At 42.2% G+C, this 27026-nt stretch overlaps 1 protein-coding gene across 6 annotated transcripts in view; it reads right to left on the bottom strand.

Moving 5' to 3' along the window:
- Nucleotides 1–27026, bottom strand: part of LOC144506282 (integrator complex subunit 6-like) — a 111617-nt gene that overhangs the window by 82541 nt on the left and 2050 nt on the right. For all 6 annotated transcript variants that reach the window (XR_013499875.1, XR_013499877.1, XM_078232165.1 and 3 more), the window contains exon 3: nucleotides 25948–26097. Coding sequence is in view for 4 of the 6 variants with exons in the window: in XM_078232165.1 (XP_078088291.1) it covers nucleotides 25948–26097 (150 nt within the window). In the remaining 2 variants the exon portion in view is untranslated. The remainder of the gene's footprint in view (nucleotides 1–25947; nucleotides 26098–27026) is intronic.

Here is a 27026-nt window from a genome sequence, read left to right as displayed (position 1 = left end):
TGACCAACATACAGGTATCGACAGCTTCAGAAGCCTATTTGCCTGTGCTGTAAAATTAATATTAAAAGGTGAACCACATAATGTGGACAATTCCACTCCGTGCCTCCAAAGCTCCACTAATAACTTCCATTTATAGAATGCACTTAACATACAACAAATATTCCAAGGCACATCACAGGAGCATAATCAGAAACTGACACCCCAAGCTAATGAAAAAGTATATTAGATGAAGTGATTAAAAGGGTTTACTTTAGAGAAGACCTTCAAGTAGGTGGTGGGAAAACTTGAGGGAATGCCACAGCTTGGTTAAAAGGTTGTCTGTGAATGTGAGGAAAACAAAGTGGGAAATTTGCAAGAAATCAGAATGGGACAAAACCACAGTTGAGTGGGTTGTAGGGTTAGAGGTAACAGGAGGCAAGGCCAGAAGGATTTGAATAAGTTGATGAGAATTTTGGCAGCTTTGGTCGACTGGGAAAGCCAATATTGATCAGCTAGTGCCAAGCTGACGGTGGAACGACTGTGATGTTTGTGTCCCTTTGAGAGGTTTTTTTTAAAATCATGATCTCTGCAGTTCTCATCCTTAGGTGAGGTCAATGATGGGAGGAGAAAGAAAGAAATGTGCTGGTCATGTGACAAGGGTTGGTTTTAGTTTCGTTTAGGCTGCAGTATGAGAAGCATGTATGAAAGAAGTCTCTCTTTTTTATTGTTAAAGTTTTACCAGTTTGCTGAATGCACATTTTGTTTGCCATCCTGCAGTAAAGAAGCAATGTTTTGGTGTTTTAAAGAATACAAGCTGCTCTGAGTTTTCAAGATCATTTGAAATCTGCATTCAACCCAGGGAACTGGATTCCAGTATGAAGTGAGCTTTAGCCTGTGCAGTGATAAACCTGTCTAAAGGGATTGTTTATTGGATTTTGGGGTTTAATTGGAACACGTTAGAGATATTCATTAAGAGTTATACATTATAGTGGTTGTTTTGTTTCTTGTTTGTAATTGGATAAAAGTTGCTGCTAATTTTATTACTATACATGTTAACTATATTTTTAAATAAACTTTGTTTGATAAAAGCTCCCTACTGAGTCATTTGAATCACACCTGAAGTGAAGCATCTCATGCTGATCCTAACCAAATTCAAGATGCAAAACTTGGCAGGCTTCACAAAACGCTTTGGAGTTTCTGACCTGAACCATAACAACGACACTTGGTGAAAGTTAGGACATAGGCAGCAGAGTTTGGATGAGCTCAAGTTTTTGAATTGAAGACGACGATTGACCATCTATAACATCATTGGGATAGACAAACATGGAGATAAGTGTCTGAGCAGCAGATGGGCTGAGTCAGGAGTGGACAGGTAATGGGGAAGCTGGACAATCTTAGTGATAGAGAGGAAATGGGGCTGAAAGCTCAGCTGAGCACAGCCAAATTAATGGATCAAACCAAATACCCCCAACTCGAAATTAGTGCCATTTGTGCAAGGGCTCAGCACACAAATGCAAGCATGGAGCCCCAATCCATGGTAGCTCACAAACACCATAACACATCAGCATACAGCATCCAGAAGGGCAGCAAAAAGCTGAAGTGCAAAAGGCCAGGGAGCTGGTCCACTAAATTTCTACACTGTGTGGCACTGAGTCCAGACAGGGAGCCACTCCCATCAGAATTAGACAGGTACAAAAGATACCAATATACTGGAACGTGGGAGGGAGGGGGAAGAATAGTTACCTTTTCATCAGCAGAAATTTAAAAGAGGCTTTGGACTCAGGTTGCTCCACTATTTTATTCGTCATGGTAACATGGTCACAAGTAACCTCTCAACACCACCGGTCCCCAAGTAACAATTTATTCACAATTAGAACAGACTTTTGCACCCATGGTTTGCTGCAGCAGTGCATTCCAAACTCTCAAGTGTGTGCGCAAAAACACTTTTTTCCTGAATTTTCTTTTAAGATCTCTAATGCTGAGTTTCAAGGTTGCCCCCATTTATTTTGGACTCTCGTAACAATGGGAAGAATCATTCCCAACTTTGCCACGTCCCTTATTTTCAACACTGAATCAGATCGACCTCCTGCCCTGGGAATGTTGTGTTATTCAGCAAGGTCAGAATATGAAATCATATAGCGCACAAGACCCTTCAGCCCAATATGCTTGTGCTAGCCGTTAAAGAGCTATCCAGTTATTTCCACTCCCTTCCTCTTTCCACAGAGCCCTGCAATTGTTTCCTTTTCAAATCTATCAATTAATGCCACTATTAACATTAAACTCAATGCTAAAGTAGTTCTATTACAAAATCCAGTAAATTTTCGAGGATCAATTGTGATACACCTTGCCTCACATTTTTCATGCACCCAAATGGAAATTATCCAAAGTTTCAATGTCTATTTCACTTTCCAGGGATATACCAACAATTTATTTCCTGAACAGATTGCACTTTGGGCAGTATATTTTCCACAGGGGTCCCCACTGATAATCTGACCTTCTAATTCCATGAGATTATTGGACGGTTCCCAAAGGTAATCTGGTTCATAATTTCATGGTTTATTATCAGATCTGCATGTATACCCAGGCTTGATATCTCCACGATTATTGGAGGTCTGCTAATGAAAGTTACTGATCAAAGTATGGAGATGGCAATGAGGGAAGGATCCCAGCAACACCTTTGGCCACGCACTGGTCTTGAATGCCAGACACTAAAGTGCGCAAGGAGATGCCAGAAAACCCTGCAGCTGAGCCAGGCTCTGAAAGAACTCATCAGATGGACTGCAGGATCAAGGTTCTTAAAAGTGTTTCCACATTTCCAATCCAATTTCTCACCTACAACCCCTCAGCAACAGGATACAAAAAACATCCACATTTCAGTTGGTGATACCCAGCCCGGCCTCAAAATCTGCACTGCATCTGATTTGCAATGCTGCTTATCGACATCCAGAACTAGAAACTTACTGCAATAAAACATTGTGAGGACTAAAGACCATGACTTCGACCCCTAGCCATTCAGAGAATCATAGAATTCTACAGTGCAGGAGGAGACCATTCGGCCCATCAAGTCTGCACCGACCACAATCCCACCCATCCCCATAACACCAAGCAATTTACCCTAGCTAGTCCCCCTGACACTAAGGGGCAATTTAGCATGGCCAATCCACCTAACCCGCACATCTTTGGACTGTGGGAGGAAACCGGAGCACCCGGAGGAAACCCACGCAGACACGGGGAGAACGTGCAAATTCCACACAGACAGTGACCCAAGTCGGGAATCAAGCCCGGGTCCCTGGCGCTGTGAGGCAACAGTGCGAACCACTGTGCCACCCGTTCCCTTTCCCTAGCCACAGAGACTGCACCACGATTATAACTTTGGGGTTTTGATTCCGAGCTTAATTTCCAACCCCTTATCCTTTTTGTGACCAATATTGCCAACTTCCACCTCTGTAACATCAGCCAGCTCTGCCTCCGGCCATCTGCTATTGACCTCATCGACACTTGTTTCTTCTAAACCCAAATATTCCGATCTCGGCCAGCCTTCCATCTTACACACTGTAGACTTCTGCTGATCCAAAGCTCAGCTGTCTGTATCCTGGCGGCACGGTAGCACAGTGGTTAGCACTGCTGCTTCACAGCTCCAGGGTCCCGGGTTCGATTCCCGGCTCGGGTCACTGTCTGTGTGGAGTTTGCACATTCTCCTCGTGTCTGCGTGGGTTTCCACCGGGTGCTCCGGTTTCCTCCCACAGTCCAAAGATGTGCAGGTTAGGTTGATTGGCCAGGTTAAAATTGCCCCTGAGATGCATAGGTTAGAGGGATTAGTGGGTAAATATGTGGGGGTAGGGCCTGGGTGGGATTGTAGTCGGTGCAGACTAGATGGGCCGAATGGCCTCCTTCTGCACTGTAGGGTTTCTATGATTTCTATGACTCCAACAAAACACTTCACCCCTCACTGATCGAATTAGCCCCCCAGCCACAAAAACCTCAGGTTTAAAAGTGTTCATATCAGTGTTTAAACCCTCCTCGGCCTTGCTTACCCTACCAAACTTTTTCATTAATGCAATGTGGGTGTCACTGGTAAACATGTATTGCCTATCCCTAATTGCCCTTGAACTGAGTGGCTTGCTAGGCCGTTTCATAGGGCAGTTAAGTATTACTGTGGATCTGGAGTCACATGTAGACCAGATTAGGTGGCAGATTCCCTTCCCTAAAGGACATTAGTGTAAGTTTAAATACCTGATGATAGTTTCGTGTTTACCATTGCTAAGACGAGCTTTCGCTGAATTGAATTTAAATTCCACTAGTTACCATGGTAGGATTTGAATCTAAAGTTTATTAGTCACACGTTAATACATTCGCACTGCAATGAAGTTTTTGTGAAATTCCCCTAGGCGCCACAGTCCAGCGCTTGTTCAGGTCAATACACCCTAACCAGCGCGTCTTTCAGACTTTGGGAGGAAACCGGAGCACCCGGAGGAAACTCATGCAGACACGGGGAGAACATGCAGACTCCACACAGACAGTGACCCAAGCCGGGAATCAAACCCGGGTCCCTGGTGCTGTGAGGCAGCAGTGCTAATGCTCCATTTTCAGCTGTCTAGGCCTCAAAATTCTCCTCCATTAAAGGCCTCTCTGATCAAGTTTCTGGTCACCTGTCATAAGCTCTCTTAGGGCTCAATGTCAAATTAGATTTGATAACGCCCCCGTGAAGCCAATGGCTTCAATCAGAAGCTGAAGATCATGCAGCAGTTCTTTGGGTCTTCCAACTTGCTACAGCCAATAGCCTACTTAGCTATGGCAGGGATCATGGCTTCTATTCAGTGTGTCAAGTCACTTGTTTATTTAGGGAGTTGAACGTTAGGGGAAACTGCCCAAATAACTTTGTGCGCTCAAACCCCTCTCTTCAGTGAACTGATGTTTAAACAGCAAATGGCAACCATATTCACCACAATGGAAGTGAGGTGACAAGACCCCATAAGTGAGATGACAAGACCCCATAAGTGAGACTGTGTACAAAGCCAGAATGGTTAGGAAATGTTTTCCGATACGCCTTAGTCAGACTTCTACAGCACATAAAAACACCCTTCGGCCCATCATGTCTGCACCAGCCATCAAACACCTATCTATTCTCATCCCATTTTCCAGCACTTGTTGTACAGTTGTACAAAATGTTGGTCGGCCACATTTGGAATACTGTGTCCAATTCTGGTCACCACACGACCAGAAGGATGTGGAGGCTTTGGACAGAGTGCAGAAAAGGTTTGCCAGGATGTTGCCTAGTATGGAGCGTATTAGCTACGAGGAGAGATTGAATAAACTGGGATTGTTCTCCCTGGAAAGACGGAGGCTGAGGGGCGACCTGATGGAAGTTTATAAAATTATGAGGGGTATAGATAGGGTGAACAGTTGGAAGCTTTTTACCCCCCCAAGGCAGAAATGACAATTACAAGGGGGCACAAGTTCAAGATGGGGGGTGGGGTTCAGTAGAGATGGGCAGGAGAAGTTTTTTTTTTACACAAAGGGTGGCGGGGGCCTGGAATGCATTGCCAAGTGAGGTGGTTGAGGCAGTTACATTAGCCACATTTAAGACTGATCTTGATAGGCATATGAACAAATGGGAATAGAGGGACATAAGCAGTTGGTTTAGATAGGTAAACATGATCGGTGCAGGCTTGGAGGGCCGAAGGGCCTGTTCTTGTGCTATACTGTTCTTTGTTCCATAGATCATGAATGTAGACCAATCCATCACGCAAACCAGCCTCCCATCCATTGACTCTGTCTACACTTCCCGCTGCCTCGGCAAAACAGCCAGCATAATTAAGGACACCATGCACCCCGGACATTCGCTCTTCCACCTTCTTCCTTCGGGAAAAAGATACAAAAGTCTGAGGTCACGTACCAACCGACTCAAGAACATCTTCTTCCCTGCTGCTGTCAGACTTTTGAATGGACCTACCTTGCATTAAGTTGATCTTTCTCTACGCCCTAGCTATGACTGTAACACTACATTCTGCACTCTCTCCTTTCCTTCTCTATGAACGGTATGCTTTGTCTGTATAGCGCGCAAGATACAATACTTTTCACTATGTTAATACACATGACAATAATAAATCAAATCAAAACTTTGTATGCTATGGCATTTCAAGAGCTCATCTAAATGCTTCTTAAATGTTGTGAGGGTAGCTGCCTCTACTGCCCTTTCAGGCAGGGAGTTCCAGGGTGAGAAAGATTTTCCTCAAATCCCCTCCAAATCTCTTGCCCCCTACTTTAAATCTATGTTATACTAACTGTCTGGAATGATGCCCCAAGTTAAGAAACCTCTCTCTGAAGGGAGTCCTGTCAGATCATGCTTGTAGATGTTTCTTCGCAGATAATGTATTTATTCGTTCCTTATTTTACAGGAATAGTCTACCATTTAAAGCTAACAGGATCACTGCCAGGGAACTCTCATCACAAAACAAAACAAAAAACTGATTGTTGCGCCAGTCAGTGAGTTACTGACTGCAGTGGTGCAGCCCGCAACACGCTGGAGTATCCGATGCATCAATTATTCATCCAACTGATGCTCCTGGATTTCTTGGGGCTTAATGTGCTCACCTTTCTCACAGCTAATGCAGGTATCACTGCAACTGTTCCTCAAGAGCAATTAGGGTTGGAAAATAAACATTTGACTTGCCAGCAATACCCATATCCCATGAACAAATATTTTAAAAAGTATGTTTTGTGAGCAATTTGACAAGTCACAGTATAAAGCTTAGGCAGTGAGCATTTTATGCAACTATCGGGACCAGTCATTTTCAATGAATGATGCTTTGCATCGTATTAAAAAAACAGTGGAAGCAGATCTGAACCAATTCAAGTTAATCAATTTTAATTTAATGCATACAGTGTATTGGATGAGTTAATGGTGGTGGGGAGACCTTATGATTACACTGATGCTGGAACAATCTGTTCAGCCTATAAAACTTAATATATTAACCCCTTGTATACTCATGTCCATTTACCGTGGTTGCTTTATATTGCCTCCATGAGCATAAGAAAATCCCAGCATTCAGCAAAGCCATTTGTATTTGATGTGCAAACTCATTAGTAAGTAGTGAGAATTTGAGTAACTAAAGCTTTTCTTTTAAATGCAGTGATTGCATTGTGTCAAAGTTAAGAACAAGGGTCCCTCGAAAATGCATCAATATTTGTACCAGTTGCTGCCCCCCTTTCCCCGCTGAAAAAGGTTTGCACTGCTCTATCAGAGGTAGGTTCTTTACGCAGAGAGTGGTTGGGGTGTGGAATGGACTGCCTGCAGTGATAGTGGAGTCAGACACTTTAGGAACATTTAAGCGGTTATTGGATAGGCACATGGAGCACACCAGGATGATAGGGAGTGGGGTAGCTTGATCTTTGTTTCAGATAAAGCTCGGCACAACATCGTGGGCCGAAGGGCCTGTTCTGTGCTGCACTGTTCTATGTTCTATGCTCAGGACAATTTAGAATTTGTTGCTGTTACCAAGCACAGCTGAATTCATTTATATGACTGTCTTGCCAAGAACAGCCTAGTGAGGCATTTTCTGGAAGTTTGTCATCTGATGACACTCCAGCACCCAAAACCTGAAAAAGAAACAAAGTCCAAACGGAATAGAGACGTGAACAATGTTTGATGCCGTCAGACTGATTCAACCTACTCCTGTACACAGCCTGGATATGATTTGCTACTTTGGCAATAAGAGGTCTAATGCAAAGAGTAAAAAGCCTGAAGCAGGAGAAAAGAACCAAGCACAATATCTCAAACCTCGTTATCTACACCAATGAGGGACTACAAGACTACACACAACACGATTTGTCCATCAGATCAGATTTCACAAACTTGCTCAATGCATAGGTTCCCACGTTCGGCTCGCCAGAGACCCGGGTTCGAATCCTGGCTTAGGGCACTGTGTGTGGAGTTTGCACGTTCTCCCCATGTCTGCGTGGGTTTCCTCCGGGTGCTCCGGTTTCCTCCCACAGTCCAAAAGACATACTGGTTAGGTGCATTGGCCATGCTAAATTCTCCCAGTGTACCCGAACAGACGCCGGAGTGTGGCGACTAGGGGATTTTCACAGTAACTTCATTACAGTGTGAATGTAAGCCGACTTGTGACACTAATAAATAAGCTTTAAAAAACTTTTTCAGTAGAATGAGGAATGAAAATACCCCATGTTCATTTTATCTAAATCACTCACTCTAACAACCCGACTAAACTTAACAAAAACAAACTGAATTGATAGTAACCAATAAAGTAAATTGGTCATGGTTGTACCACCAGGATGAAAGCTACAGCTAAAGACTTAAGTCTTGACTGAGAATACTTAATAAATGATTTCACTTTAGAACCTTGAGGTTATAGATGCTTTCCATTCACTACTGCGCTCAAGGAGTCACTGAGGATCTTTGTCCATGTTATTTTTGTTCATTTTTTCAAAATTATTCGTGGGACACAAGCATCGTCCATTTTATTGCCCATCCCTAGTTGCCCCTGCCGGGCAGTTGAGAGTCAACCACATTGCTGTGGCTCTAGAGTCACATGTGGGGCAGACCAGGTAAGGACGGCAGATTCCCTTCCCTGAAGGACATCAGTGAACCAGATGGGATTTTCCGACAATCGACAATGGTTTCATGGTCATCTGTTGATTCTTAATTCCAGTATTTTTTTTATTGAATTCAAATTCCACCATCTGCCGTGGTGGGATTCGAACCCGGGTCCCAAGGACATTAGCTGAGTTTCTGGATTAATTGTCTAGCGATACCTTCAGACCATTGCCTCCCCTTTCTAGGACAGCCCCTGTGAAAACAGCCAGATCCAGAACTTGGGGAATTGTATCCTAATCCTTCCCACTTGGAATTTAATCTTTTATTCCATTGACCTTTATACATAATTGCAGCAATGTTGCTAGTTTTCGGGATTAACTGATTATTAAATTATGCAAAAAAGTGAGGAAAATCTACAAAGCTCTACAGTAACTTGTCAGCTGTGACTGAGTTGGTAGCATTCCCACCAGAGTCTGAAGGTTCTGGGTTCAAGTCCCAGTCCAGAATTTGAGCACAAAAATCAAAGACTGAAACTCCATCGAGCGAGTACTGCACAGTAAGAAGTGATGTCTTTGGGTGAAACATTAAACTAAGGCCCGATCTATACCCTCTTAAATGGCCATAAAAGATTCCAGATCACTATTGTGAAGAAGTGGAGTTAGCCTTGGTATCTTAGCCAAAGTCAATCACTTCCACAGATTCTGATTATTATGCTGTCTGCAAATTGGCTATCCTTGTTTCTACATTAGAACAGAGACTAAACCTCAAAGGTTCTATATTGAATGTACAACACTTTGGGATGTGCTGTGGTGGCGAAAGGCACTTTATAAATACACATCTTACTTACTTTTCTTTATGGCTAACACCTCCATTCAGCATAGTACTAAGTCATACAGACCAGGACATGATTCAATGGCCCATTTGCGTTGAGCAACATCTCTTATTTTGGATGGCAGATTAGTGTGCCACAATGAGCCTCATGAACTCTGTGCAACAAAGTACTGAAAAACAACACCCTCTGACTGCTATCCAGTGACCCCTGCTGGAAAAATGCATGTGGGGACTTCAAACGAGAACATGAATACAGCCAACTGTAATGCTTGCAGTTATATCGGATCCCAATTCACTCTGTTACGGTTCGCATAAAAAAAGACAATCGGCAAATAGCATAGTTTACCGCATCAGAAAGAGGGTGTTAATAGTGAGGCAAATTAATTCCATAATAGTGCAGCAACAGTAAACAAAAGAGAAAGTCAACTCACTTACCAAAGCTTCTGCTTAAATCAAATCATGATTTAACAAGTTAAAAGTGGTTCATGATTGAAAAAAAAACCCATATTTTAACAACATTAAAAGAATATTTTTTTTAAATAATCTAATGTAGACAAGATTGATCTTTTATGGAATTACCACAGTAGTTTGGATCACATCCTAAGCAACAGGTTTATGCAGTTATTTATGCTCGAACTAAATAATTTTTCAGTTGCTCCTTTCCTCCTGAGGATACTAATGAATGGGCAATATGGTTACACAGATAATAGCAATCCAATAATCTACCGAGATCGTTCTTATGGATTAGACTGGACATCAATGCCAGTCGACTGCACATCTATTCAGCTATCACAACCAAACCAAACTATGCCTCACCGATACTTCACTCTTGAACAAGGGACATGAGATAGTTATGTCTTAGACTTTTGGCCATTTCTTCTCTCTTCAGCTTGGAGAGATGAAGGTTAACGCATATGATATGATCAGCTGAATCAACAGGCTAGAATCCAAACAGAGGACCTTCTTGACCATCGTGGATCAGTGTCCGATAATACATTTAGTCACAATTTAAAGCGTTCGTGTGCAACTGAAACAATTTTTCATTTTGCAACAGTTAAGGCAGCAGCGCAGTCAATACAATCATAAAGGTACTTCAAGCACCACTTCACCCCAGCTAAGGGACAAAGCCAGGGGACAGGAACAGGTCCCCTTAATTAAAAGAGAGCAGAGCTAAAGGCTCTGAATTCAACAAAGAGATGCAGTGACTTTAAGCAAAGTGGGCACAAGAGGGTCCCTGAAGATCCAAGAAGGCAGCTGAAGTTTGGCGAATCCATGCTTCGAGCCGCTGGGGCAAAGACACCCTTTTGGAGCAGTTTGTTTTGCTCAAAAGAGCTAAAAACCAGAAATTTTGTTTGGAAGGTAAAGCTCGAGTACACTCAGAGATCCAGGGTAAAGGAATCTCAGAAGGCAAGATTGAACTTGCAAGGTGCGATATCATTGAAGTCATCTTATAGGGGCAACTTTTGGAGAGAATTCCAAGGTGAAATCTTCAATGGTGGAGATCGGAAACTCCAACATTCGGTGAGATTGGTTGACTCAACGTGACAAACATCTGGGTGGATGGTTGAGAAATCCATGGAATCAGGTTTGGTCACATCCATCATCTACTGTGGATTGTGGTGCGTCCGAACACAATTTGCCTACTAATTCACATATACCACATACTTACCCTGAATATTAGCGTACAAGATGGATATTGTAAATTGTATTATCTTTCTAAACTTGTATGGTAAAGTTTACTGTTTATTCAAAACCTGTGGAATCTTGCATCCTTATTCACTAAGGAAGCATTTTGAACTTCATCCACTTTAAAATGTTATTGGTCCCTAACCAGATCTTCCCCACTCCCCCATGACCAGGGTCTGGCTAAGGACAGCATTAATTGGTTACTCATCTGGGACCTTGAATCCACAGACATACTAGTGCTGAGGTTAAGGTTTATAAGATTTCCATGGTGACTTTTACTATACTGATTGAAAAGAAACAGAAACAGGAGTAGGCCATTCGGCCCTTCGAGCCTGCTTTGCCATTTATGGTCATGGTTGATTTATCAAATTCATACCCTGATCCCACCCAACCTCCACTCCTCCCTTCCCCCCACCCCCCCATACTCCTTGGCCCCTTTAGCCCCAAGAACTATATCTAATTGCTGCTTGAAATCACACAACATTTTGGCCTCAACTACTTTCTGTGGTAGTGAATTCCATACATTCACCACTCTCTGGGTGAAGAAATTTCTCCTCACCTCAGTTCTAAAAGGTTTACCCCTTCTCCTCAAACTATGACCCCCATCAGGAACATTCTTTCTGAATCTACCCTGTCTAATCCTGTTGGAATTTTATAAGTTTCTATGAGGTCCCCTCTCATTCTTCTAAACTCCAGTCAATATAATCCTAACCGATTTAGTCTCTCATATGACATCCCAGGAATCAGCCTGGTAAACCTTCAATGCACTCCCTCTATAGCAAGGGCATCCGTCCTCAGACATCCATTTCAAGATACTACCCGCAATCCTATGCACTTTGACTTTATATAGTAATCTGCTATGTGACACCTTGTCGAAAGCCTTCTGAAAGTCTAAATAAACCATATTCACAAGTTCTCCCTGGTCAGCTTTACTCGTTACATCCTCAAAGAATTCCAGTAGGTTCAGCAAGCATGATTTCCCTTTCATAAATCCATGCTGACTTGGCTTGATTATACCACTGCCTTCCAAATGCAGTGCTATGAAATCTTCGATAATGGACTCTAGCAACTTTCCGACACCTGACGTTAGGCTCACTGGTCTATAGATCCCCGTTTTTGCTTTCTCTCTCTTTTTGAATAGCAAGCTTATTACCCTCCAATCTGTAGGAACTATTCCAGAGTCCAAAGAATTTTAGAAGATGACCATCAATGGATCTACTAATTCTAGTGCACTTCCTTAAGTACTCAGGGATGAAGATCATCAAGGCCTGGAGATTTACAGAGAAGTTAGAGTTCAAAGCAGGGCTAAGAAAGCAGAATTCATCAAGGAAACAGCGCAGCAACTGAGACTGGAAGAAAAAAAAATAATCCAGATAGCAATTTTGTTCAGTTAGCTAGAATTCAGCTGCGGGCAAAAGAAAGAATAATGAAAAAAGGAAGAAATAGAAATTCATAGAATCATACAATCTTACAGTGCAGAAGGTGGCCATTGGGCCCATTGAGTCTGCACTGACCACAATCCCACCCAGGCCCTATCCCCATAACCCCATGCATTTACCCTCGCTAGTCCTCCTGACACTAAGGGGAAATTTAGTATGGCCAATCCACCTAACCCACACATCTTTGAACTCCAGGAGAAAACTGGAGCACCCGGAGGAAACCCATGCAGACACGGGGAGAATGTGCAAACTTCACACTGACAATGACCCAAACCCGGAATCGAACCCGGATCTCTGGAGCGGTGAGGCAACAGTGTTAACCACTGTGCCACCATTGAAATCCAAAAGCTTGAGCTTCAAAGATAAACAAATCAAATAGCATGAACTGGCTACAGAAAAGCTTAAGAGTACAGAGCAAAAGAGAGTCTAATAGTTTGGATGAGAAATCTGGTCCCAATCAGAGCTTTGTCTGTTTTCTAAATTCACTGAAGACCGGAGTTCAGAGATATTTGATCTCATTTATAGAATCCTACAGTGCAGATGGAGGCCATTCAGCTCATCGAGTCTGCACTGACCACAATCGCACCCAGGCCCTATTCCCACAACCTCATGCATTTACCCTACCTAGTCCTCCTGACACTGAGGGGCAACTTAGCATGGCCAATCCACCTAACCAGCACATCTTTCAGACTGTGGGAGGAAACCGGAGCCCCGGCAGACACGGGGAGAACATGCAAACTCCACACAGACAGTGACCCAAGCCGGGAATCAAACCCGGGTCCCTGGTGCTATGAGGCAGCAGCGCTAACCACTGTACTGCTGTGCCGCATTTACCATGCACATTTGAAAGTGTGGTTTCATAGAAACCCTACAGTACAGAAAGAGGCCAGTCGGCCCATCGAGACTGCACCAACCACAATCCCACCCAGGCCCTACCCCCATATCCCTACATATTTTACCCGCTACTCCCTCTAATCTACGCATCCCAGGACACTAAGGGGCAATTTCTTTTTTAGCACGGCCAATCAACCTAACCCGCACATCTTTGGACTGAAGTGGCTGAAGGACACACATACTTGTCATGCGAAATGAGTGTTTAAGATTTGTTCAGAACACCTAACATTCTCACCCACAATTAGATCTACCACAATTTACCAATTCCAAAAATTCACACAGCCAATGGCCACACTAACAATTCAATTCAGAGCTGAAGTCATATTTTCCATTAAAATTGTCTAATAATCTCAATTACATGACATAGAGATAACAGCACTCAGAATTTCATACTAAATAAAGTTTTGAATGATCAGATCCTTTGAAATAAAATTAAATTGAGTGGACTGCACTGGCACATTTCACTGAAAATGTATACTGCTGTTACAGCACTCCTTACTGCAGCAATATTCAATTTAATCTCATAACCAGGTTTGACAGGGACATTCTGCTCATCTCTAGAAAAATAAAGTTGACTATTGAACACTTTCAAATGCAAGAAAAACACCAATTAGGATTTTCAGATAGTGTCTCAGTTCAGAAGACTTTTGACAGGAAGATCATATGCCAAAGTTATCACTTTAAATGTGATGGAACTATTGATTACCAATGAAAGGGTAATAATGATTAGTTCAAGATAGTTTAGTGAGCTAAATATAGGATTATCAGGAATATTCTTGAGATCCCTTCAATTCTTGTAAGCACAGAACTCTGCACAACAGTTATTGTAAAACTACTATTGTATAAAAGTCTCCCTGGAGTATGCTAGCTTTTAAAATAGTAAGCAGCAGCACAGCGTAAGATCCCACCAGTTTCTTTCATAACCTGCCAAAACAATTTTACTTCAACCAAAGGAACAAAAGTTTACCCTTTAACATTACAAAGGAAGCATTTTTGAAAAAAGCCTGTCGTGGAAGATCCTTGGTTGCATGCCAAGTTTTATGCAGGACACAACCTTGCACAAGACTACCCAAATGCAGTTTCTTGAACACCACACGAAGGAAGCATTGAGGGTGGCAAAGGCACTGAATGTATTCTGGATGGGAGACTTCCATATCCATCACCAAGAATGGTTCTGCAGCACCATTACTGACTCAGCTGACCAAGTCCTGAAGGACCCACAGCTACTAGACCGGGTCCAGTGGCAGGTGGTGAGGGAATGAAGTAAAATCAATTTGATATTATAAAATTAAACAAGGAGGCAACCCACATTGTGGGAGAGCCTGAATCACAACCGCAATTTCACACTAGTGGACTGAGGCGCAGCACATTGATGTCCCAATGCACTGCTCCATAAGGAAACATGCTTACGAACGATTCTCCACACAGGAAACTGCTGACCTTAGCTGGGAATTTTGCTTCCCCACAGGATAAGAAATTAATGTTAGTCTGCATGCATCCCAGCAGCAGTTGGAACATATCAGCAGAGATGACTGAACAGGTCATCTCCCCCATTCAGCAAGGGAAACACTGTGTACAATGGGAGATAAGGAAGGATAGGCAATGAAGGACCTGGGGAATAGTAAACTAAAAATATCAATTCTCTTCTGTGTGAATATTCTGGGTAGCCGACTTTAAAACTTATTCATTTTTAGATATCAGTACTGCAATTCTATTTTACTATTTACTTTATAAATCAGCTACCAGATCACTTTTCCATAGGAGCTGAATGAAATTCACTTGTCACTATTTATAGCACTTTGCTTAATGCACTTTTGCAAAACTGCTGAGTGCATTATCTTAACAAGGTGAACTCCTCTAACATTCTTGCCCGAGACAGATGGCTCTGGGTTCAAACCTACTCTCGAAACTTGCCACAAAACCTGTGCTGTTATTGAGAATGCTGAAGCGACATTAAACAGAGGCCTTGTCTGTCCCCTCAGGTAGATGTAAAATATTCCCCCGGCACTATCACATGGATCAAATAAAAAGGACTTCTCCCTGGTGTCCTGACTAATAATTAGCCTTCAAACCAACATTACTAAAACACATCATCGGGTCATAATCTCATTGCTGTTTGCAGGACCTTGATGTAGTTAAAATTGGCTTTCACGTGTCCCTACAACAGTGGCTACACATCAAACAAGTACTTCATTGGTTTTGAAATACTCAGGGACAATTGATGGATGCAAAAGGCATCTTCTATTTAAAATCCTTCTCAGGACATGGACATCACTGGTGAGCCAGCATTTATTGCCCATCCCTAGTTGCCCTGATGTAGTGATAAGAACCAGGAACAGCCCAGTGAACCTATGCCATCATTCAATGAGATGTCTCTCAATACCAGGTTAAAGTTCAATGGGTTTATTTGGAATCACGAGCTCTCGGAGCGCTGCTCCTTCATCAGCTGAGTGTTGGTCTTTAACCTGGTGTTGAGACTTATTACTGCGCCTACCCCAGTCCAACGCCAGCATCTCCACCTCATGGCGATCATTCAATGAGATCATGGCTCATGGATATTCTAACTCCATCCACCCATAATTCTGAATTTCAGTAGCTAGCAAAAATCTTGAGTTGAAAGCATAATTGTCATCTTTTTTTTTTAATGGACCAGAGTTCCACATATCTAACAACAGTTGCACAAAAATAGTATTTCCAAACTTCTCACCTGAACGACCCGGTTCCGAGTTTAAGGTCCTCTTATCCTAGACTTCACCCCAGTGACAAATGTTGGTGTCCATCTATCCTATCAAACCTTTTCAAGAAACCTCAACCAAGTCACCTCTTAACATTGTATATTCCAGGAAATAAAAAAAGACTAATTCAGGCAAATTCTCCTCAGTCTAACCCCTGTGGCACAGAAAACTCAAGAAAATCCAAAGCCATTAAAGTCCAACCTATCACAACTTCCTCGTTCATGTTTTCACTTATCAGTACTCTGTACACCCCTTCACCCACTGCGTGAGCAATGCTCACTTATGTTTGAAACGTGTGAATCTCTGCATTGATTATTTGACAAGTACACCCTTTAATCACAGCTCGAGTGTGGGATTGGTTATTTCACCCTAGATATCAGTTTCATCATTAATTCATTTTGCAAAGTTCTTTGAAAGTCAAGGGATAAGAGTCTGGCAAATTTAACATGGTTAGATGTGACCTTGGGAGTACTGGAACGTCAGTAAGGAACTCGGATGGATTGGAATGTTGTGTTAAAATAGAGGAGGCAGCAAGTAATTGTTGGGGTCAGTTACTCATGGAGAACACTTCCTAGCATTTTTTGAGTTTAATCAATTGGACTTGGAAATGAGTTCTTCTGCTCCACACCATTATCCAAGATCCCTGGCCGAGGCGCATGTGAGTAGATATAGTAAGAACAATTTGCAGTAGAGTAACTGCCCAAACCAATGCTGCCCACACGGCTGGAACCTATCGAATTAGAGTACCATTCGAAAGCATGTTCCTCATTCCTGATCATGCTGTTTGCAAGGTTTCTCAGGAAGGGAAACAATGGGACTTTACTGTATATATTTTCCAAGGTGTGGCGTCTAGATGGGTCGCAGCAGGATTTTGCAAAGCTGTAGCAAGATCTTCCAGCAACCCTCTAGTTATCAATTTATACTCGCCTTATTATTTTTGTAGTCACAACAACTTGAATGATCTGTGCACATGAACCACAAATCTCTGGACCTCCACTGTTCCTAACTTCTCACCATTTTTTAAAAATCAGATTCACATTCTTTTGGTCCAAAAATGGAGGATTTTATGCCTAACTGCACTTAAATCGTTATATTCACTCAATTAACCTACCCATGTTGTTTTGTAATTTTGTGTTTCTTCCTAATCTGTCCAACTAACCAATTCCAAGTAACTCAACGTGGGGCGTGGCACGGTGGCTAGCACTGCTGCCTCACAGCACCAGGGGCCGGGTTCAATTCCCGGCTTGGGTCACTGTGTGTGGAGTCTGCACGTTCTCCCCATGTCCATGTGAATTTCCGCCGGGTGCTCCCGTTTCCTCCCACAGTCCAAAGATGTGAAGGTTAGGTGGATTGGCCAGGCTAAAATTGACCCTTAGTGTCAGGGGGACTAGCTAGGGTAAATACATGGGGTTATGGTCGATGCAGACTCGATGGGCCGAATGGCCTCCTTCTGCACTGTAGGTTTCTATGATGCTTTTCTATGATTCTAACTTCAAATCTTCAACCTAGAACTGGGACAGCAAAAAAGTTGCTGCAAAATGGTTGAACTTACCGGAACCAAAGCTTGAAGAGTTGTTGTTTTGCGTTTTAAAAATGGAAAGGCACAAATCTTTACAATCTCTCAAGTGTGATAAACTGGCTCTATTTGAGGTTAAGCAGAAGTTCAGTCTGACCATACAAAATGTTAGGAATTCCATTTTTGACAGGAATAAATTTGGCCACATTTTTGCCGTATGTATGGCCATGTACACTAAAATATTGTTGTACTTTATTGATCCTGTGAGATAAAAACACTAAATTTTAACAGATCTGTGATTCTGTACATGTTTTACTTCCTTCCATTTGTGTGGGAAAGGTTTACTACTGTGTAATGCTGGCCTTGAGAACAGGGTGATGAAAGAAAATCCTACATAGGGTTTTATTTGAAGGAAAATCTCATGGGTGGCAAAGGATTCTTCTGAAAAAACAGAACGTTTGATGACAATGGATTGATAAAAACATTTAACCCACAGTTAGTTCCTCATCTTTCATTACACATTGAAATCAAGCACGGGGGGATTTAAATTGTATGACATGCATTGTTTGACTCTGCTTCAGTGCCATTTTATACAAGTTCTAAATGAACGGAATATTTTCAGGCACTAAGTCAGAGACATTACACTTTGCATTGCATTTAAAGTCTCAACGTGTATCATTAATTCAGATTATAGAATTCCAGCACTGCAATCAAACACCAACTACACTTGACAAATCTCTTGTTGCTCCTCCCACCTCCCAGCCAGTCTCTGGTTGAAGTCATTTATTCAGATGTCATGGAGCTTAAATTACAGCAGGTGCATTCTGGGAACAGAGGCAGCCTGAATGTAAGGTGCAGATTTTTGTGCGTTTGCCAAGAAGGGTGTGAAAGTAATAAACGTATTTTGTTCTAGCGACGCTGTGACCCAGTTGAAAAATGGCATTAAAAAAATCCAGTTTCGACATTCTTAAAAGAAAATTGGAAGTCTCAGATCTCAGCTTGTTATGCCAATTTGATACTGCAGCTCTTCCTGACATTGCGCTCCTTAAGGAAGTCATGAAAATCTATCACTGGTTTCCACAAATACTTGGCCTATTTATTGTATTATGGATAGCAATGAATACTGGGAAAACATCTGATCAGTAAACATCACTTTAAAAATCAAGAAAGTGATGAATAGCGACATGCCTAAATAAAAATTGGTTTTACACTGATGAGAAAGCTCACAACCAGAAACTTTGCTGTTACGAGTGTGAGCAAACCACAGGAATTAGTGGATTTTAGATTACTACTATAGAACAAACAACATGTTGCAAGTCAGTATTGCTTCATTCCTGTGCCTATTAGAAGAATTACCATACTGTTGCTTCCATGAGGTCTAATAATTAAGATAGTGTTTTCCACAAAAGTTTATTATTGCCCGTAACTTCCTCAGAGTGGCAATCACTTAGTGGTTTGCCACTCTGTACCAACTTACCCATGCTTAAATGAGAAGTGCCTGTCTGGCCTGACCTTCCTGACTCAGGCTGGGTGAGTCACGAAGCAAAGCTTGTCCACAGCTCCAGCGGCAAAGTGCAAAAGGAGCGGACCGAAGGAGTACATGACCACTAGCTACAGTGAAGCAGGCGAGTTTACAATCCCCATTTAAAGGGAGAAGGTAAATCTCTAATGGGATGTGGGGATGGGAAAAGAGAGGAGCAGTATCAGACATGGTTGGGGGCGGGTCCATTTGTGGGAGACGAACATTGGGGTGGTGCAGACAGGAGCATGGGGTTGTATGGACATCAGTGCGGGGGTGATGATTGTGGAGCGGGGAGGCGGGTGGCGAGGCTCAGCTTGGGTCTTTAAAATAGTTACTCTCAAGTTAGAAGTGCTTTGTTTTCCTTTCAACTCTTTCAGAGTAACTGAGCAGGACCATCCGAAGTCACCTATTCCCTGCACAATGCAACTGTCCAGGGGAATTTAGCCTCTCTAGACAATTGCCAGGTAAATTTTACCTGGGAGCTTCCAAGAGGGATAACCCCAGTGCACCTTTGGGGTATCCCCAAATCCGACACTAGGGATGAGGAAATTACCGGCCTGTTTGATATCAGCTCTGTGAACTGGAGCTAAATACTTAATTTAGAAAATTACACAGGGCATTCATTCAAATGATTTGAGATTTAACAGCTGCCAGAGATGGAGAAAATGTGCTTCACCAAGCTGAGTGAATTTTCAAGTACTTAACACGCAGGGAAAACTGGGTACATGTATCCATGCACAGCATAGAATGTCTTTCAACGATGGCCCTTTCAGGGACTCCGGATTGCAATGGCAAACTGGGCATCACCTGTTTGCTCAATACATCTGCCTCCACACAACCACCATCCCCTCCCCGACTGTAACAAATCTCACCTGATAGCCATGGTCCACCTGAAGAAAATTATTGCAGACATGACATTGTCCAGCTTAATCAAACAGATGTTTTCTTTTGTCATACATTTGTCAATTGCAATTTTATGACCATCACTTTATATTTATACTGAATAATTTTTGTGTCATGCACCGTAAAACTAAGGAAGATTAATTTTCTGCCTTAAAGATTCCATCCAAGAATATTTTAAACAATGGAGTTAAGTAATCAGACCTGCAAACATTTATGGCACTGAATTAATATTTTTGTCACTGACCTGGAGTATGATTTTAGTCAATGAGTTTCAGGTAAGTTAAAATTGGGTCCCTTATCACAATAGTATTCATACTGTTACTACTTACTGCTTGTACTCATACTACAATAGTGCACGGTGGCACAGTGCTGAACACTGCTGCCTCACAGTGCCAAAGACCCAGGTTCGATTCTCGGCTTGGGTCGCTGTCTGTGTGCAGTTTGCACATTCTCCCAGTGTCTGCGTGGGATTCCTCTGGGTGCTCCAGTTTCCTCCCACAGTCCATGCTATTTTGCCCCTTAGTGTCAGGGGGACTAGCTAGGGTAAATGCATGGGGTTGTGGGGATAGGGCCTGGGTGGGATTGTGGTCGGTGCAGACTCAATGGGCCGAATGGCTTCCATCTGCACTGTCAGGATTCTATGATCCTGTGATTATAGTACAAATTGGATAGAATGCACATCTCACTATCTTCAACAGTGATGAACATTTTTTTTCTAAATATAACAGAAGGTAAGGAGATTCCACATGGGGGAAGGAGAGTAGGGCAAAAAGGGAAATGGAACTAAAGATCAAATTTGTTTGGACAGAAGGCTAGACCATCTACTTCCTAATCAACTAGACAATGATATTCGGGTTCCAAATTGCCTATCTCGATCATATCTTTGAACTTTTCTAAACATAATGACTGAAGAGAAATGCTGAATCTTTAGAGAAAGGGTTTTGTTTTAAATGAGGGAATGAGGTGAAAGAGACCAAAAAGATTTTAATCATCATTTTTACCCTCATTCCTTTCTGCTGGAGTCAAGGCCCACAGGCACCAGCCCCGCCCCCAGCATACCCCACCCCACCATGGGAGAAGGGTGGTGCCAATATTTTGCTCCCCTTCCCCAAACTCTTTCTGTCTTGTTCCATAAGCAACAGTAAATAACTCACTAAGATGATTATTCACTGCTGCGTGAGCAGTAGCAGACTATTATGGGGAATCAAAGTCCAACTTAACTGACAATCATAAATGCATTTTGAGCACAATCCCTATTACTGCCACAGTCAAGGTCAGAAAAGGAACGGCACAGTGGCAGAGCAGTTAACACTGCTGCCACACAGTGCCGAGAACCTGGGTTTGTTTCCCGGTTTGGGTGACTGTGCGGAGTCTGCACGGGTTTCCTCCCACAGTCCAAATGACGTGTTGGTTAGATGCATTGGCCATGCTAAATTCTCCCTTAGTGTACCCGGACAGGCGCCAGAGTGTGGCAATTCGGGGATTTTCACAGTAATTCCATTGCAGTGTTAATGTAAGCCCACTTGTGACACTAATAAATAAACTTCAAACTTAAACCAAGGATTGAGGCTGGATTTTGTTCTGTTCTCTAGATATATTAGGTAAACCATCAAATGACGCGCATTTTAAAATAAATTGCCTCATTGAGCCTGTCAACACAGATGACATCATAAAACCAATTACAATTTGTACTCCTCATGCTCCTGCCCAAGTGGAATGGACGTTTTCACATTGGTTAGAAGTTGCTAAATATTAAAAGTTCACATTCAAATTAAAGTTACAAATGCTTTAATGCTGTAAATGGGCTAAGGAGCATGGACATTTCTAAAACTGAATATTCCCAGAATCCCAATGACAATCGATTCAGCAGCTGATGGAGTCAGGGCTCCTGGATGAACTTAATGCCTTGAGAGGAAGAGCACACATTTAAATCCTTGCTCACAAGTTCATTTCACTGGTAGGACTTTAAATAATTGGTAAAGACACCAATATAATTCAAATCTGGTGTGAACTAAAATGTTTCCATTGCTGAGTCACAGTTACGGTATGTTGTTCACAAGTACGATCACATTACCTTTACTTACCATCCGCTAGGGAAGTCTTCCATTTGATCTATTAGAACCACAAAGTTCATCTCCAAAACGACACAAGGGAGCAATGTCGATTGTTCATGGTTCTGGTGCATGTGTATTTTGAGCCTCCCATGATGTGAACGTCAGTTTTTATCAAGCTTGCCCAAGGTGCAGATGGTTAATTTTGTAAATAGCAGGACCATACCATTGGGCATGCTGACTGATCACTCTCTGGTGATACTTGCTCAACTGTGTGCAATGTTGGAGCAAGGACAGGATCAACCCCAGCTGTGATGCCTTGTGGTTGACTAATCCAGCCCAGTTCACTGCCCATCATTTTGAGTAGTTACTTGGACAAGATAATGGGGCAAGCCGTTAGAAAAATGTAGCAGGAAAAGGACAGAAAAAAAAAAAATCAGCAAGTCAGCCCTTTTAAGTTATTCAGGTCCAAATATTCACCTTACTGCAGGATATTTGAAAGGAAGCTAGTGTCTTACAAAATGAATTCACTTGTGCAGTTAAGACCTTTCACAAGTTGCTTCTCGAGTTGAGCAAGAAGATTAGAACAAAAAAAAGCTCATCTCTGCCTTCCACAACTTGCAGAGGATTAAAAATGATGAGAAGTCACATAGACAAGAATTTATTTCACCCTAAATCACCACCACACTACGATGCAAGTAAAGCAGCATGTTATAGAAGCAGGAGTCAAGCTTTTTCACACCAGTGGGTGGGGCTGAAAATATACAAGAAATAGGTTTGATATCAATGAATAAGCCTTCCCAAACTGATCATCTGTTTATGAAAGTGGGCAGCTCAAGGCTTGGAATAGTAGACGGTTGAAAAGTTCACAACTCGGGAGTGCCAAAGCAAGAAGTTTTTTCTTAAAATGCAAGTGAAAGGAGATATCATTTTTTCAAATGCTGCTTTATGGTGGATTAAAAAGCTAGAAGTCTTTCCCATCACCTCTGGAAAATAATAAAACTTGTTCAGGGTTGTAAACACTCAGACTCTTGGGGAATGCAAATTCACCCCTGTCCAAAATGCTTTTGTTTAACGACACATGTTCTGGAAATAAGCAAGCTATTCATAAACAAGTATAAACTGCTTAAAACTCTTGCCTTCAATTCATTGTTATCACAGCAATGTTTAAAAATGGTCAAAAGAAATATTTACGAAAATCAGGATGAAAGTTTAAGGCACAATGTAGATTTGTTATGTCACTTATACTGGAGACTTATAGATCTATACTACGAAGACGGAACATGTGTTTTTTTTAAAAAAGAGAACCACATCCTTTGTGAGATCACATCCTTCCCCAACAGATTCCCTGATAACTAGGCCAGGGTAACCCGAATTCAGAATCTTTTAAGCTGCAATAGAAACCCGTAATTGGTATTTTCCATTTGAACATACAAATATGCACCAGCATTTTCTTCAGCCGGATCATTATGAATCCAAATCCTCTGCAATAGGTACAAATATCTGAATATTTGCACCATGGAATGAAATCTTAGTCGAATTTCACACTTAAGTCAATGCATTAATGGCAAGACACTGGTTTCAATGCCAATCTCAAAACACCATGCTTTCAGTTACAGTTGCCCATCATTGTCATCAGATGCAGATCAGCAGAGGCATGGTGTTAAGCCAACAAGGACGACAAGAATAATCAGCACTGTTACATATTTGGCATGTGTTCAATTTCTATTTAGGTACACCGGCCAACCACAGTAAAACTTCAGAGATTTATAGTTACCACACATCCTTTTTCAGAGCCGAGCTTTGAAGATTGTCAAGTTAAGAAATGCAACATGCATGCAGAAAAAAAAAAATGGGTTTCACAAGATATTGTGAAGCGTACTTTGGAAGCAATATCCTGTCGCTCCAAGTGTTAGTCTGACTGACGGAATTTTTTTTAAAACCTCAGCACAACATAAACAAAATGTAAATTCAAGATTTGAACTCAAGCTCAGCCAGATCTAGGAAATTCAGTAAAGAGTTGAAGCAAACAATTTCTCTTTACACCCTGGTTTTCATTCCCTCCTTTCAGAAAACTTTGTGCTTGCGTACTGTTCTTCTGCCACAGGGTTTGTTACATTCAGTAACATTCCCATGGGGCCATTATTAATGCCCATGGCTCAAGAACAATTATTAATGGGCTATTTGACTGCTGGAACAAGAGCTAGCTCACCTCTCAAGCCCAAACACACACTCGCTCAATTCAGGTTAGCTAAGTCTGCTGCATGACAATACGAGTGGGAAGACTGTGCAATCCTAGAGGCAGAGGCTAACTGTATTTTTTTTAATTCATTCGTGGGACATGGGCATCGCTGGCTGATCAGCATTTATTGCCCATCCCTAGTTGCCCGAGGGCACTTGAGAGTCAACCACATTGCTGTGGCTCTGGAGTCACATGTGGGCCAAACCGGGTAAGGACAGCAGATTTCCTTCCCGAAAGGACTTTTCCGACAATCGACAATGGTTTCATGGTCATCAGTAGATTCTTAATTCCAGATTTTTTTTTTATTGAATTCAAATTCCACCATCTGCCGTGGCGGGATTCGAACCCAGGTCCCCAGAACATTAGCTGGGTTTCTGGATTAATAGTCTAGCGATAATACCAGTAGGCCATCACCTCCCCGCGCATGACCTCCATCACACATCAGGGATCAAACAAAGGATTTTCCTGATCTCTATGGACCTCACTGGAAAAAACCAACTGACTTGGGCAGAGTTCATGTGATGACTCGAGAGGCACTGCAGGAAAGATCATCAGAAAGTAGAGGAATTAAAGGGGAGTTTGAGGAGAACATTCTTTTACTTGGAGTGGTGGCTGCCTGGAACTCTGCCTGAAAAGCTGATAGAGGCAGAAATCATCATTGCTTTTAAAAAGTGTGTGAATATGCACTTGAAGTTACAGAACTTACAAGGCCACAGACCAAGAGCTGAAAAGTGGGATGAGGCTGAATACCTCTTTTTTGGTTAGCATGGGCATAATGGGCTGAATGACCTCTCTTTCTGCTGTGAATTTCTAAAATCCCATGGTCGATTGCCCACTGCTCCTTTATGCAAAGCTGCATCACTCATACCCCACTGAATGCTTGGCCCACAAGTCTTCCCCATCTCTCGATGATGCCATAACAAGGTATCACTGTACATATGCCAGCCTTCATTTAGTGACCTAAGTGGGCATTTGTCAGCAAGCTGCAAGTACTCAACTTTCCGGGTCAATCTTGCCCACATGCATGAACTTTACAGCGTAGATTGCTGTATCGCTACCAGAATTCCCTTCCCTTAACCCAGGGATATCGTCATAGTACCAAAACAGACAGATCAGAGAATAATCACAGAGCAGCACCAGGCCTATTATTATAGATCTACCTTTCGAGTGTCTTTAAGACAGAGATAGATGGGTTCTTGATTAATAAGGGGATCAGGGGTTATGGGGAAAAGGCGGGAGAATGGGAATGAGAAAAATATCAGCCATGATTGAATGGTGGAGCAGACACGATGGGCCGAGTGGCCTAAATTCTGCTCCTATGTCTTCTGGTCTATTCTGTCTGACAAAGTACCACATCAGTCGGCATGTTTAATCCACAACAATTAGGAGGGGTGTGGAAGGGTAATCAAACTGCTGAGCTCCGCAAATATATATGATTTGATTCACCCAACTCCATCCATGTGGTTTCCTGCATTGACAACTGTGAAATAAATGATTAGCGGGAGTTTTTATTGCACCTGTGTGTATATATAGATGGTTTCAAGTTTTTTTTGTGTAGAATTATTAGATATTTTTGCTCGTGTTAAACATACCTGCCCATAGTTGTCTATTCCAGTAACTAATCTATTTAAATTTAATAAATCAAAGGATGTCCTTAAAGACTGGCCAAGAGTTGATAGTCCTACAGCTTGTAGATTTTTCAATTCGTTCATGAACGTTGCATGGTTTTCCTTCCAGCCAGCCTGAAAAATAAAACATTTCAGTCATGCTTTCTCGGTTCAAAATGTTTCCAATTCTTTCATCACTTAAGTTGCAGGAAGCCAGTATTCACAGGACATTGCAGCAGGATATCACACACAAAAGGTACAGAAATTTGTAAAAAATTAGTAACTTCACAATGACAATAAAAGTTTAAAATGTATCCGATGGAAAAGACTTGTTTTCTAGTCCCCCTGCCCCAAATGCATTAAGGGAATACAGCACGCCAGACACTGGCACTGCATCTAGGGGGTTTTTACATGCGAGATTAGCAAACGTGGTCTGAACCTAAATTAGACTTTTTTTTTTTAAAACTCTCTTGCGGTTCATCAAACCCTCCACAATCCCAATGATCTTGTGGTACTTCAAGCCTATACCAAAGCCTCTACTGACTATGTAAGAAGTCTCACAGCACCAGCTTAAAGTCCAACAGGTTTATTTGGAATCACGAGCTTTCGGAGCGCTGCTTCTTCATGAGGTGAGTGGAAACTGTACTTGATGAAGGAGCAGCGCTCCGAAAGCTCGAGCTACCAAATAAACCTGTTGGACTTTAACCTGGTGTCGTGAGACTTCTTACTGCGCCCACCCCAGTCCAGTGCCGGCATCTCCACATCATGGCTTCTACTGACTGTGACAGGAAAAGGAAGTGCATCACAGCTATGCCTCTGTTCAATTTTTCCTCTTAGCATTGTAAAGAAGCTGCTCCCCCAGCCCCGCATGCCCACTCAAATAGTCAACTGTATCCAAAAAAACACGGGAGAGATAGAAATTGTGGTGCAAATGTTTATTTGAACTGCATCTGCCCCTTCCATCGGATATCAGTAGTTCAATGCACTGCGTCATCCGAATTTTTAGGCTTTTCCTTCACTGGTGTTTGCGCTTGTTTCTCAGTACTTCCAGTTACCCAGAGGTT

The sequence above is a fragment of the Mustelus asterias genome, chromosome 17 (genome assembly GCF_964213995.1).
Source record: "Mustelus asterias chromosome 17, sMusAst1.hap1.1, whole genome shotgun sequence".
Classification (NCBI taxonomy): Eukaryota; Metazoa; Chordata; class Chondrichthyes; order Carcharhiniformes; family Triakidae; genus Mustelus; species Mustelus asterias.
This window is presented reverse-complemented; position numbering and strand designations above follow the sequence as displayed.